At 32.8% G+C, this 15415-nt stretch overlaps 1 protein-coding gene across 1 annotated transcript in view; it reads left to right on the top strand.

The window, feature by feature from the left end:
• LOC143046495 (MAM and LDL-receptor class A domain-containing protein 1-like) overlaps nucleotides 1-15415 on the top strand; it is a 139175-nt gene that overhangs the window by 59372 nt on the left and 64388 nt on the right. The window contains exons 11-16 of the mRNA XM_076219652.1: nucleotides 2444-2570; nucleotides 3067-3183; nucleotides 4193-4302; nucleotides 9601-9716; nucleotides 11097-11251; nucleotides 14504-14617. Of these exons, the coding sequence (XP_076075767.1) occupies nucleotides 2444-2570; nucleotides 3067-3183; nucleotides 4193-4302; nucleotides 9601-9716; nucleotides 11097-11251; nucleotides 14504-14617 (739 nt within the window). The remainder of the gene's footprint in view (nucleotides 1-2443; nucleotides 2571-3066; nucleotides 3184-4192; nucleotides 4303-9600; nucleotides 9717-11096; nucleotides 11252-14503; nucleotides 14618-15415) is intronic.

The following is a 15415-nucleotide window of genomic DNA, read 5'->3' as shown; positions in this document are numbered from 1 at the left end:
CAACTGATAAGTTGAAGCAATCTTTACCGTTCAGTGCTTCCAAGCACTTTGATTTTTACCTTAGTTTTTGAAGGCTAAAGCAGGTTTTGTAACTGCTTGATTCGGTCTGTCCGTCTTCATTTTGTCTCTGGTGAAGAGTTAAAAAAAATTTACGAATAATTAACTTCTACCTCGTTTGGTCTCTGAGGGATTTTTTTTTTTTTTCATATTGTCAATCATTCCATATCTTATTATTTTGACCTGTGTTTCTATGGCAGAAGCTAGTAACTGCTTGATATTGTCTGTCTGTCTTCATTCAAAAGACCTCATTTGGTCTCTGGGGAGTTTTTTCTCATTGGCAATCATGCCACATCTTATTATTTGTAGTTAGAAAGGACTTTTTACATTTGAAGGCAATCTTATGTGTAAATAAATCCTTCCATTTTTTTATCAAACTTATATCAGAGTTTTATATTAGCATTGTTTTGGACAAGTTTGAAAATTAACATAGATCTATTAATTTTACAAGAATTGACCTCCCTAAAATTGTTAATAGTGGTGACCCTTATATTCAGGGAGGAACAGACTTTGATTTAACCCCTCCACATTATTTATGTATGTGCCTGTCCCAAGTCAGGAGCCTGTAAATCAGTGGTTGTCTTTTGTTTTTAATTATGTGTTACATATTTGTTTTTCGTTAATTTTTTATATGAATAAGGCCGTTAGTTTTCTCGTTTGAATTGTTTTACATTGTCATATCGGGGCCTTTTATAGCTGATTATGCAGTATGGACTTTGCTCATTGTTGAAGGCCATATGGTGACATATAGTTGCTAATGTCTGTGTCATTTTGGTCTCTTGTGGACAGTTGTCTCATTGGCAATCATAGCACATCTTCTTTTTAATATTTGATATTTTACAGTAGTTTCAAACAAGTTTCAGGCTGACTGTTTTGTATTTTGCAGTCTTTTCCCACAAGTTTCAGGCTGACTGTTTTGTATTTTACAGTCTTTTCCCACAAGTTTCAGACTGACTGTTTTGTATTTTACTGTCTCTTCCCACAAGCATCAGACTGACTGTTTTATATTCCACAGTCTTTTTCAACAAGTATCAGACTGACTGTTTTATATTTTACAGTCTTTTCCTACAAGTTTCAGGCTGACTGTTTTGTATTTTGCAGTCTTTTCCCACAAGTATCAGACTGACTGTTTTGTATTTTACTGTCTCTTCCCACAAGTATCAGGCTGACTGTGTATTTTAGTCTTTTCCCACAAGTTTCATACTGACTGTTTTGTATTTTATAGTCTTTTCCCACAAGTATTAGACTGACTGTTTTATATTTCACAGTCTTTTTTTACAAGTATCAGGCTGACTGTTTTATATTTAACAGTCTTTTCCCACAAGTTTCTGACTGACTGTTTTGTATTTTGCAGACTTTTCCCACAAGTATTAGGCTGACTGTTTTGTATTTTACTGTCTCTTTCCACAAGTATCAGACTGACTGTTTTGTATTTTTCAGTCTTTTCCAACAAGTTTCCAGCTGAATGTATTGTATTTTACAGTCTTTTCCTCCAAGTATCAGACTGACTGTTTTATATTTTACAGTATTTTCCCACAAGTTTCTGACTGACTGTTTTATATTTTACTGTCTCTTCCTACAAGTTTCCGACTGACTGTTTTGTATTTTGCAGTCTTTTCCAACAAGTATCAGGCTGACTGTTTTATATTTTACAGTCTTTTCCCACAAGTTTCTGACTGACTGTTTTATATTTTACTGTCTCTTCCCACAAGTTTCCGACTGACTGTTTTGTATTTTGCAGTCTTTTCCCACAAGTATCAGGCTGACTGTTTTATATTTTCAGTCTTTTCCCACAAGTTTCTGACTGACTGTTATGTATTTTACAGTCTTTTTCCACAAGTTTCAGATTGACTGTTTTGTATTTTTCATTCTATTCCTACAAGTATCTGACTGACTGTTTTATATTGTACAGTCTTTTCCCACAAGTTTCCGACTGACTGTTGTGTGTTTTGCAGTCTTTTCCCACAAATTTCAAACTGACTGTTTTATATTTCAGTCTTTTCCCACAAGTATCAGTCTGACTGTTTTGTATTTAACAGTCTTTTCCTACAAGTGTCAGGCTGTCTGTTTTATATTTTACAGTCTTTTCCCACAAGTTTCAGGCTGATTGTTTTATATTTTACAGCCTTTTCCTACAAGTGTCAGGCTGTCTGTTTTATATTTTACAGTCTTTTCCCACAAGTTTCAGGCTGATTGTTTTATATTTTACAGCCTTTTTCCCACAAGTTTCAGGCTGATTGTTGTTTATTTTACAATCTTTTCCCACAAGTTTCACACTGACTGTTTTATATTTGAGTCTTTTTTCACAAGTGTCAGCCTGACTGTTTTTTATTTTACAGTCTTTCCACCAAGTATCAGAATTATACTGACTTTTGATTTTTTGCAGGCGTTTTCCAACAATGGGCAGAAAACTATTCTCTTTAAAGATCAAAGATTAGAGTTTTTGGCTGATTCAGCTGATGGTTTAGAGTTCTATGATATACAAGATGTTACTGATGCTTATAAATGTACAGGTAGGTAAAATTTGTAATGTTCCCTTTGCTTCAATCTTTGAGTGTGAAGAAAGGAAGATTGGAGTTACATATCAATTAGACGGCAACCCAATGACTGATATAACCAAAAGACATTTTGGAATGTAACTTGTCTAAGAAAAAAGGCATTTATATCATATTTTTTTTTCAATTTTGATTGATTATACAAACAAAATGAATTTAAACAATAGAACAGAATCTAATTTAGTCAATCTGTTTGTTTGTCCGTCCTTCTGTCCCACTTCAGATAAAGCTTTTGGTGAAGATATTTTTTCATGAAGTTGAAGTCCAATCGACTTGAAACTTAGTACACATTGTTTCCTATGATATGATCTTTCTAATCTTTATGCCAAATTAGAGATTTTCCCCCATTTTCACACTCCACTGAACATAGAAAATGATAGTGCGGATTGGCAAACCGTGTACTATAGATACATTCTTGTTTTTGATATATTTTTTTGATAATTTATATATTTAGACCACTGCACCAACAAACCTAACTGTCAGAATGGAGGCTTTGTTAACTTTCAATGTACATGTACTTGCCCAGATGTGCTTACTGGTGCCACCTGTGAACAGACCGTCTCTAATAGTCGTAAGTATCTACTCCCCCCGATGTTAATTTTTGACAAATATCTATTTTATCTAGCAAAATATTGATCAATGAAAATGTATCCTCCAAGACAATATTTCAGGACTTTGTATCATGAAATTCTGTCTCTATTTATAAATTATTTCCAGAAAAGGACAAATTTCCACATGAAACTTTGTCCATAAACACAATATTTCATATTATGAAATATTGTGTTGTTAAAGGGAGGTAATTTAAGACTATATATTGTTTATATTGAGACAATATTTTATAGTGGATTGTTAAGAAATTTTGTCTAATGGAAGAGGTTCTATAAACATTTAATATTTTTTATTATGATATCATGAATGTTTTCTTAATGTGACTGGAATTTTTAATAATTTGAGTTATCTCCCCTTATTTGGCAAAGTTCAAAAAAAGATAACCAAACACAAAAATAGCGGGTTTTTTTTTACAGCCCTGGCCATAAATACGATAATTTCATAATTTTCTATATTTACATCAAAAGTCTTACACATCATTTACAAACTGCTCTCAAAATTTGCACATTTTATTTAAGATTTAGATTACAAGATTTCATCTTCCTCAAAATCCAAGATAGAGGAAGAAACCCAAGCAACCTTAATAGGATTTTCTTTGATAAGACCAACTAATCTGCATAATTGATTTATGCAGCAATTTATTGCTATACAGACACTTATCATGAAAAATATTTTTAAAAATCCTGAAATGGTCACAATTATTAAAATGGAAAAAAATCCTCAGGGAAAGTGATAAGAAGATTTAGAAATATGTTGATGGACATTAATATTTCACAGTCCAATATTGTCATGGTCAAGGTTTTACAGTGAAATAATGTTTTGGACAGTAGAAGAAAGTATGTTAAACATTAGATAACTGGGAAGGGTTAAGGGGTAAAATAGGTTGATATGTTGTGTTTGTTTTATAAAGATATAACCATATGAATTCTTAACCTGAGTAGTACCAAGAATGAATTATAAATTCTTTTTAGAAACGTGTGGTGGTGTTATCAACCTTGCTGCAGGAGAGGAAAGGTTGATCCAATCCCCAAACTATCCATCTAACTACCCAACAGGACTAGAATGTACCTGGTTAATAAAGGTAAGAATTGTTGTCTGCTGAAATAACAAAACTTTCCATCTAACTACTGTGGATTCATTTATTTTCGTGGGTATCAATTTTTAGTGGATTGCTGAATAAAGGCAACAGTAGTATACCGCTGTTCAAAACTCATAAATCCATGGACAAAAAACAAAATCGGGGTAAAAAACTAAAACCTAGGGAAACGCATTAAATATAAGAGGAGAACAACGACATAACACTAAAATGTAACACACATAGACAAAATCCCACGAGAAAAACAAATATAACATATATATATAACATCAAAACCAAAATTTGCTGAAAACTTGCCTATTCATGGGTATTTGATTTCATGGTTTCGCCAATCTCTGTATGCAAAACTAAGTCTATTGAAAGTATTTTATTTGTTGAACATTTGAATTCGTGGTTCACCTGTGACCCCACGAAACCCACGAAAATTAGTATCCAACGAAAAATAATGAATCCACAGTACCCAACAGGACTAGAATGTACCTGGTTAATTAAGGTAAGAATTGGTGTCTCCCTTACCGAAACGTGCTAACATGTTGCACATAAGATGCTCACATTGGAAACTAACATGATTGCACATGAGGTTTTTAACATGCAAATTAGGTGAGCATTTTGTGAGCAAAAAAATTGCACATATGATACTAACCTAATTTGCATGTTAAAAACCTCATGTGCAAATGCTCATATGAGCTTTTGTTTCACATGTGCATTTTATCAGATTGCTTATATCAGCATCTGCTCACATGTTGCACACGTGAATATTAGTTGACCCATTTGATTTTTTATCTAAGTATTTCCAGATGATGATGATTAAGGTGTATCTAAAATGGCTGCTTCAAATAGGAATATTTTTCAAGTTTAAATGAATATCTTAAATAATTTAATTAAAAATAAAATAACTGACACATCATGTTCAGTGTTATTCTTTAATTACTGTCAATTAATTATGATTTTTATATTAATTTGGTTTTTTTTGTTACTAATAAACTATAATGACTAAAAACATAACATTGCATTTAAAACAAATTGGTTGACTTGCAAGTTTAGTACATATTGAATGTCTTTGAATAAGTTCTGTACATTTTTGTATTTCAGAAAGTTTTAAAAGGAATTATCTATATACATGTAATACCTATCTGTAGCAATCTGCAAAATAATACTCCATTAAAATAAGGACTATAAAATTGTAATATATTTCAGAATCTGACACAAAAATGAACCAAATAATTAACCACAGTTGCTGGTTTTGTCAGATTTCAACAATGCCATTTTCTTCAAATAGCACATAATATGTCTTCACATTTTTCATATCCATCTCCCTGCAATTATTGCATGCTTTGAATTTGAATTTACAGAAAGTACATGACTGGGCAAGTCAATTTGAAAAAGCTCATATGAGCAATGATGTAGGTTAGTTTTGAATGGTTAGAAAAAAGGAAAAACTTTTCAAAGTACAAAACTAACATAAAACTAACATAGATGATAAAAGCTCACCTGAGGTTTGAATTGCACATGTGAGCATTATGTTAGATTTTTGTGGGCACATATGAACTACAAAACTGCACATGTGAGCAACCTGATTTCCATACAATTCTTACTTGCATCTCATGTGCTTCACATGTGAAACTTATGTGCTTTTGTTAGCAATTTTTGTATGGGCTTATGAAAAAACCAAACTGTTCAACCAACAATTCTTCTAAACTAATATTTATAGAATAACTAAAAAAAATGCAAGTAGAGAACAATATTCAATGGGTGACCGAACAACACATTAATTCAAGAAGGCATGTAGCTCATGAGTTAATTATCATTCTTTGTTTAGTCACGAGTTGAATATTTTTCAATATTTGAATTCTTTGATTAGTTATTCTTTTTATTGCATTGTCGAATGGCTTTTTGGGATACGATATCTGTAGACCTTTACCATTGACTCAGGGCCATGCCCTCACGTCAACTGTTTTATTCTAAACATTAAGGAACATCTCAGAATCTTAAGATTGTCTTGCTTTAAAAGGTAAAAGCAAACAAAAGGATTGAATCTAAACAACTGTCCTATAATGTTCTTCTCAATATCTTATGTTTCGATATTTCCCTTGACTTATATGCGTGTTTTTAACAACACAGAAAATCAGAGTTAAGCAGTATTTATATTTAGTGTTTTTGGGATACGATTGCTTTTAAGCAATATGTAGACTTATACCATTGACTCAGTGCCATGCCCTCACATCAACCGTTTTATTCTAAACATCAAGGAACATCTCCGATTCTTGAGATTGTCCTGCTTTAAATGGTATAAAAAACAAAAGGATTGGATGTAAACAACTGTCCTTTTATGTTCTTCTCATAATCTTTATGTTTCGATATTTCCCTTGAATTGTATGCGTGTTTTTAACAACACGGAATATCAGAATTAAGCAGTATTTATATTTAGTGCTTTTATAAATTTAGAAACACGTCAGAGGGAATTCCCCAGTTTTGATAACATGCGAGAGTTCTCTTAATTCCGATCGATAAATCTATTTCTGTCATATAAGAACTGAAGTGGAGTGTTCTTATATGTCACCGTTATGAAACTGATATTTGATATTGTACTTCCATAAAAAAAAATGGAGGTCGTTTAATTTAAACATTTAATATACGTCCTTGCTACAAATCACAAGTCTAGGGTTTGTTTAGGTAATTATGCGCATGCGTATAGTTTTCTTAACTTGAAGAGGTATCAGATTGAATGGTTGCTCTTGATTCCCCACTCCATTGATTAATTTGAAACTCACGAGATCCTTTCTATGTCTGTCTGCTATTGAGGGTTATTGTTGTTGCATAATTTTAAATTATATTCATCATTTAAATTAAAATAAATGTAGTCCACAACGTAAAGGTGTAACTAGAACACCCCTTCAGCCAAAATGAAGTCTTCCATGTTATCGCTTCGAGTTGTCTCCTTATCCGTAAGTTACTTTCGTCAAACGACGATACGACGAGACAAATTAACTCGTTCTGTCGATAGACGTCGTATTATATTAAAACCGATCGCAATTTAAACAGAGGAATGTGTACGGAAAGGAGTCATGCCCACTGACCCAAAGGAAATTAACTATTTAAAGAGTTAGGAATGGGGTTCCACCTAAAATTCACGTTGGAAAATAGGTGATAAGGTACGAAGTGATATACCTTCTCTCACTCTCAGTGACTGCTGTGGAAAGTAAACTTGGAATTGATAGTACAAAAATAAAACACAATAAGTACATTGTTCATACACTTGTATCGAGATCGGCTATTCTTAAAGTTGAATAACTATTCAGATTATGTAAATTACATTTTACGAGCATTTTACACGTGCAGTTGATTTATTTTTTAAACTAATACTTATACATGTATCAATGAAAACAATGGCAATTGTATCCCTCAGAGCAATCTGCTCTTTGATTATAAATTTAGCAACACGTCAGAGGGAATTCCCCAGTTTTGATCAAATGGGAGAGTTCTCTAAATTCTGATAAATCTATTTCTGTAATATAAGAACTGAAGTGGAGTTTTTCTTATATGTCACCGTTATAAAACTGATATTTGATATTGTACTTCCATAAAGAAATGGAGAACCATCTAGGTTGTTTAATTTAAATTGAATATATGTCCTTGCTACAAATCACAAGTCCAGGATTGGTTTAGGTAATTATGCGCATGCTTATAGTTTTCTTGACTTCAAGGGGTATCAGATTGAATGATTGCTCTGGATTCCAAACTTCATTGATTAATTTGAAACTCATGAGACCCTTTCTACGTCTGTCTACTATTGAGGGTTATTGTTGTTGCATACTTTTTGGATCTTTTGGATTATAGCTCTTCATCTTTTATATATGCTTTGGATTGCAAATATTTTGGCCACGACCATCACTGAAGAGACATGTATTGTCGAAATGCGCATCTGGTGCAAGAAAAATTGGTTCCGTTTATTTTATTAAAATCATATGCATCATTTAAATTTAAATAAATGTAGTCCACAACGTAAAGGTGTAACTAGAACACCCCTTCAGCCGAAATGGAGTCTTCCATATTATCGCTTCTAGTTGTCTCCCTTATACTTCCGTCAATTCTGAATCAAAATACGACGAAAAGATTAACTCGTTCTGGCGATAGGTGTCGTGTTATACTAAAAGCGATCACAATTTAAACAGAGGAATGTGTCAGAAAGGAGTCATGCCCACTGACCCAAAGGAAATTAAATATTTAAAGAGTTAGAAATTGGATTCCTCCTAGAATTCACGTAGGAAAATAGACGATAAGGTACGAAGTGAAATACATTCTCTCACTCTCAGTGACTGCTGTGGAAAGTAAACTTTGAATTGATAGTACAAAAGTTGAATAACTATTCAGATTACGTAAATTACATTTTACATGTGCAGTTGAATTATTTTTGAAAATAATATTAATACATGAATCAATGAAAACAATGGCAATCGTATCCCTCAGAGCAATCATGCTCTTTGATTTTTAACGAAATTAAAGTAGTAAATGCAAGGAACTACATCTTTTTCAATGCATTCACAATTTGTTTTCATCTGTTGTTGTATGACGTCACTGGAGTGAAATAACCGCCTTTATTTCACATGTGAAATTAATCCGTTTTTATTTCAAGGAAAAATCAATGTAATAAATGTTGTTAAAAGTAATTTTCCCTCTGAAATCACTAATCTATTCCTACAGCTGTTCTCTATTTAAAGAGTATTTGGTTATCAAAGGAAAACAATGTCTGTTCAGTAATTTGGAAATTTTTATCCCATTATTTTGTTATTCAACAGTTATATGGAAATATTTAGCATAAGGTATTTGTACATTTAGATTTGAATACAGGAAATGTATTTTTTTCTTAATGAAGAAACACCAATTTAGATATAAAAAAATAGTTATTATTTTTTTGTTCTAGAGAAAGTGCATTTCTAAGGCCTCTTTCTTGAAATTATTAAGTCTGTTATGATTATTGGCAAACAAGAAATATATTACTTGCTAGACAATTTCACTTTCCATTCTTGTCAATACAATTTTAAATTGCAAATGTTTATAAAACAATCTGAGTCTAAAATTGAAATATCAATATATTAATCCTTATTTGCATCAATACTGAGAAATTCCTTACCTTTGGACAATAACATAGAAATTTTACAGTAAGAATGGAAATGAAAAGAGAAAAAAAATAGTGAAAAAAGTATGGTCAGAAAGAATATCAGACAAGCTGTGAATATATATGGCTGGATCGTAACATCAACAGTGCTTTGATTTTTATTTCAGGGACCAGCTAATAGTTTAGTAAGAGCCTCCTTACAGTATATGGATATAACTTCTGGTAGCGCATGCAGTCATTGGTTGGAGTATAGATATAACTTATTGGGACAGAAAGGTCCAAAGTGAGTATTGTTGGTTGGATTAAGATTGTTATCAAGTACACCAGTGCAAGAGCGGGGTTGGAACAGTAGTAGAACAATTTATACAACTTGACCACCTCTGCCCCTTATTGGAACAGAAAGTGAGTTTTGTTGGTTGGAATTTTAATTAAAAAATTGTAAAAATCATAAATATCAGAGAGGGATATCTTTTTAGCTCACCTGGCCCAAAGGCCTTTTCTCATCACTTGGTGTCCATCTGTTGTCGTCGTCCGTCGTCGTCATTAACTTTTACAAAAATCTTCTCCTCTGAAACTACTGGGCCAAATTTAACCAAACTTGGCCACAATCATCATTGGGGTATCTAGTCTAAAACCCAACTAACCAACCAAGATTGGCGCCGTGGCTAAAAATAGAACATAGGGTAAAATGTAGATTTTGGCTTATAACTCTGAATTATCTTGAATATTTTAGATAGAGAAACTGTAAACAGCGATAATGTTCAGCAAAGTAAGATCTACAAATAAGTCACCATGACCAAAATGGTCAGTTGACTTCTTAAGGAGTTATTACCCTTTATAATAATTTTTTACCAATTTTTCCGTAAATTTTTGTAATCTTTTACAAAAATCTCCTCTGAAACTTCTGGTCCAAATTTAACCAAACTTGGCCATAATCATCATTGGGGTATCTTGTTTGAAAATTGTGTGCGGTGACACAGCCAACTAACCAAGATGGACGCCAAGGGTTAAAAATAGAACATAGAGTAAAATGTACATTTTGGCTTATAACTGTAACCAAAGCATTTAGTGCAAATCTGACAGGGGTTAAATTGTTTATCAAGTCAAGATCTATCTGCCCTGAAAGTTTCATATGAATCGGACAACTGGTAGTTGACTTGCTGCCCTTGAATTGTTAATTTTTAAGGAAATTTTTCTGATTTTGGTTATCTTAAAATATTATTATAGATAGAAATAAACTGTAAACAGCAATAATGTTCAGCAAAGTAAGATCCACAAATTAGCAACATGACCAAAATAGTCAGGTGACCCCTTAAGGAATTATTGCCCTTTATGGTCAATTTTAAACAATTTTCATAAATTTTGTAAATTTTTGTAGATTTTTGCAAAATATTTCCCTCTGTAACTTATGGGCCAAGTTCATTATAGATGGAGATATTTGTTAGTAGCAAGAACGTTCAGCAAAGTAAGATCTACAAACACATCACCATCACCAAAACACAATTTTGTCATGAATCCATCTGTGTCCTTTGTTTAATATGCACATAGACCAAGGTGAGCGACACAAGCTCTTAAGAGCATTTAGTTTAAAAAAAAACCACACTATTTATTTGGACAGTTAAACCACATCTTCCTCCTTTTAACGTGTATTTTTATAATGCAGGGTATGCGGAACAAACTTTGTGGCCGACGTTGAAAAATGGGACAGTTCACCAGATGAGCTGAGCAATGCAATGATAATTAGATTTGACAGTAACACATACTCATCAGCGGCAGTTTCCAAAGGATTTTCCATTAAAGTGTCATCAATAGGAACAGGTATGTTTTTTTCTTTTGAAAAATGCCAAACTTGATATCTTTTTGAGACAGATAGTTGATGATTTGTTCTCTGTTGAATAATTACAGCTATATAAACAACCATAAATATAACACTTTTGATTGAAAAGTAATGAAAATTGGCTAATAGTTGTAAATTCAGTAACTATTGTGATGTTTATAGTATTGCAAAAAATGCAACAGTGTTATAAATACAATGATTTTAACTGGCATTTAAAAAAAAATATATGAATTAAACAGGATTTTTATCAAAATTGCAAAAATGTCTATAAAAAAAATCTCCAGTTGTGAAAACCAAAACTTCAGCTGAAAATTTTAAAATCTCCAGTTGCCACTTAACAACTCTGGCAAATGTATGAATACCATCTCCAGTTGTCACTTAACAACTCCGTCGAATGTATTAATACCATCTCCAGTTGTCACTTAACAACATTGTCAAATGTATGTATGAATACCATCTCCAGTTGTCACTAAACAACTCCGTCAATTGTATTAATACCATCAATTTGTCCCTTAACAACTCTGTCAAATGTATGAATACCATCTCCAGTTGTCACTTAACAACTTGGTCAAATGTATAAATACCATCTCCAGTTGTCACTTAACAACTCCGTCAATGTATGAATACCATTTCCAGTTGTCACTTAACAACTCCCTCAAATGTATGAATACCATCTCAAGTTGTCACTTAACAACTCTGCCAAATGTATGTATGAATACCATAACCAGTTGTCACTAAACAACTCCGTCAAATGTATGAATACCATCTCCATTTGTCCCTAACAACTCCGTCAATTGTATGAATACCATCTCCAGTTGTCACTTAACAACTCCGTCAAATGTATAAATACCATCTCCAGTTGTCACTTAACAACTCCGTAAATGTATGAATACCATCTCTAGTTGTCACTTAACAACTCTGTCAAATGTATGTATGAATACCATCTCCAGTTTTCCCTTAACAACTCTGTCAAATGTATAAATGCCATCTCCAATTGTCACTAAACATCTCTGTCAAATGTATGAATACCATCTCCAGTTGTCACTAAACATCTCTGTCAAATGTATAAATACCATTTCCAGTTGTCACTAAACAACTCCTTCAAATGTCTGAATACCATCTCCAGTTGTCACAAAACATCTCTGTCAAATGTATAAATACCATCTCCAGTTGTCACTTAACAACTCCGTCAAATGTATTAATACCATCTCCAGTTGTCACTTAACTACTCTGTCAAATGTATGAATACCATCTCCAGTTGTCCCTTAACTACTCTGTCAAATGTATAAATACCATCTCCAGTTGTCACTAAACATCTCTGTCAAATGTATAAATACCATCTCCAGTTGTCACGAAACAACTCCGTCAAATGTATGAATACCATCTCCAGTTGTCACTAAACAACTCCGTCAAATGTATTAATACCATCTCCAGTTGTCACTTAACAACTCGGTGAAATGTATGAATACCATCTCTAGTTGTCACTTAACAACTCCGTCAAATGTATTATACCATCTCCAGTTGTCCCTTAACAACATTGTCAAATGTATGTATGAATACCATCTCCAGTTGTCACTAAACAACTCCGTCAAATGTATCAATACCATCAATTTGTCCCTTAACAACTCTGTCAAATGTATGAATACCATCTCCAGTTGTCACTTAACAACTTCGTCAAATGTATAAATACCATCTCCAGTTGTCACTTAACAACTCCCTCAATGTATGAATACCATCTCCAGTTGTCACTTAACAAATTCCTCAAATGTTTGAATACCATCTCCAGTTGTCACTTAACAAATCCGCCAAATGTATGTATGAATACCATCTCCAGTTGTCACTAAACAACTCCGTCAAATGTATGAATACCATCACCAGTTGTTACTAAACAACTCCGTCAAATGTATCAATACCATCTCCAGTTGTCACTTAACAACTCTGTCATATGTATGAATACCATCTCTAGTTGTCCCTTAACAACTCTGTCAAATGTATGAATACCAGTTGTCACTTAACAACTCTGTTAAATGTATGAATACCATCTCCAGTTGTCACTAAACATCTCTGTCAAATGTATGAATATCATCTCCAGTTGTCACTTAACAACTCTGTCAAATGTATGAATACAATCTCTAGTTGTCACTAAACAATTCCGTCAAATGTTTGAATACCATATCCAGTTGTCACTTAACAACTCTCTCAAATGTATGAATACCATCTCCAGTTGTCACTTAACAACTCTGTTAAATGTATGAATACCATCTCAAGTTGTCACTAAACATCTCTGTCAAATGTATGAATACCATATCCAGTTGTCACTAAACAACTCCGTCAAATGTATGAATACCATCTCCAGTTGTCCCTTAACAACTCTGTCAAATGTATAAATACCATCTCCAGTTGTCACTAAACAACTCCGTCAAATGTATGAATACCATTTCAAGTTGTCACTTAACAACTCCGTCAAATGTATGAATACCATCTCCAGTTGTCACTTAAAAACTCTGTCAAATGTATGTATGAATACCATCTCCAGTCGTTACTTAACAACTCTCTCAAATGTATGAATATCATCTCCAGTTGTCCCTTAACATCTCCGTCAAATGTATGAATACCATCTCCATTTGTCACTTAACAACTCTGTCAAATGTATAAATACCATTTCCAGTTGTCACTTAGCAACTCTGTCAAATGTATGAATATCATCTCCAGTTGTCACTTAACAACTCTGTCAAATGTATGAATACCATCTCCAGTTGTCACTTAACAACTCTGTCAAATGTATGAATGAATACCATCTCCAGATGTCACTTAACAACTCCGTCAAATGTATGAATACCATCTCAAGTTGTCACTTAACAACTCCGTCAAATGTATGAATACCATCTCCAGTTGTCACTTAACAACTCTGTCAAATGTATGTATGAATACCATCTCCAGTTGTCACTTAACAACTCTGTCAAATGTATGAATACCATGAAGTTGAAATAAGAATTAAATTGAAATTTTTAATAATTTTAGCAAAAACTTCACAATTGTATTGCATAAAATGTTTTAAATGGTCAAAAATCCCTTAGTCCATTTGATAAAAAATTAACAACAGCTTAAAATTGAGTTATTTATCTTTCTCAGGTGTTGTGTACCCCCTTAATACTAGAAGAAAGAAAGGTATCAAAATTAACACTTAATTTTGGTTAAACTATTTGAAAAAGTTGACTAGTATTATTTTTCAGGTTGTCTCAATGAACCTTGTGTATTAGGAACATGCAACAGCCCTTTGAATTCAGGTACCTACACATGTACATGTAACCCAGGCGTGACAGGGACAAACTGTGATCAATTAACTCGTGAGTATTATGTTAGTTTAGTTTAAACACTATTTTATTCAAATGAATTGAATAGATTGGGCAGCAGGCCTTTGTAAGCCCTCTCTATTTATTAATTTAGTATTGTATTACTGGAACTGTTTTTAGGTCACCTGGATGAAAGGCCAAGTCAGCTACTTTAATATCTTGTCACCTGTTACTACTGTTCGTCTATTACTACTGGATGACATTTGATTTTATTACGTGAACCCTCAGGGGTTCACGCATATTTATTAGTTAGAAATATGGTCTATGGAGAAATATTCGGAAATTTTCTTTTGTTCATTCGGATCATTTGTTCTTCTTTTCTGTATTAGCTTCCTACAATTAAGAGCACCTCCATACGGGGTATTCAATATATTTAAACCATGGCAATAAAGAACTTTACACTGATTGTTAACTCACTTATTTGCTATATGATAATCAAAAATATAGTTAAAAATCTACATAGAAAAAAACGAAATAGCTTTCCATACGTATAATTTTTAAAGAATGATAATGATTCAAAACATGGACACATGTACCTCAGTCTTCCAAAAGTTCATACAATTGATTTAGAAATGATTAATGATGCATTGCGACCTGGTCAACTAGTATGATACAATGTACATTAATTAATGTTCCTTACATTGATCATCAATAGGTGTAACTCTCCCACGAGATGGATTGAAATTGGGAAATTAATTGACCTAATATAAAACCATTATTGAAGAGGCATAACTTTTTAATTCTAGATACAACAGATTTTATTAATAAAATAGAGTCACACAAGATAAAAAG

Source organism: Mytilus galloprovincialis, chromosome 9 (assembly GCF_965363235.1).
Source record: "Mytilus galloprovincialis chromosome 9, xbMytGall1.hap1.1, whole genome shotgun sequence".
Taxonomy (NCBI): Eukaryota; Metazoa; Mollusca; class Bivalvia; order Mytilida; family Mytilidae; genus Mytilus; species Mytilus galloprovincialis.
Note: the sequence above shows the minus strand (reverse complement) of the source record. Positions and strands in the feature narration are given on the sequence as shown.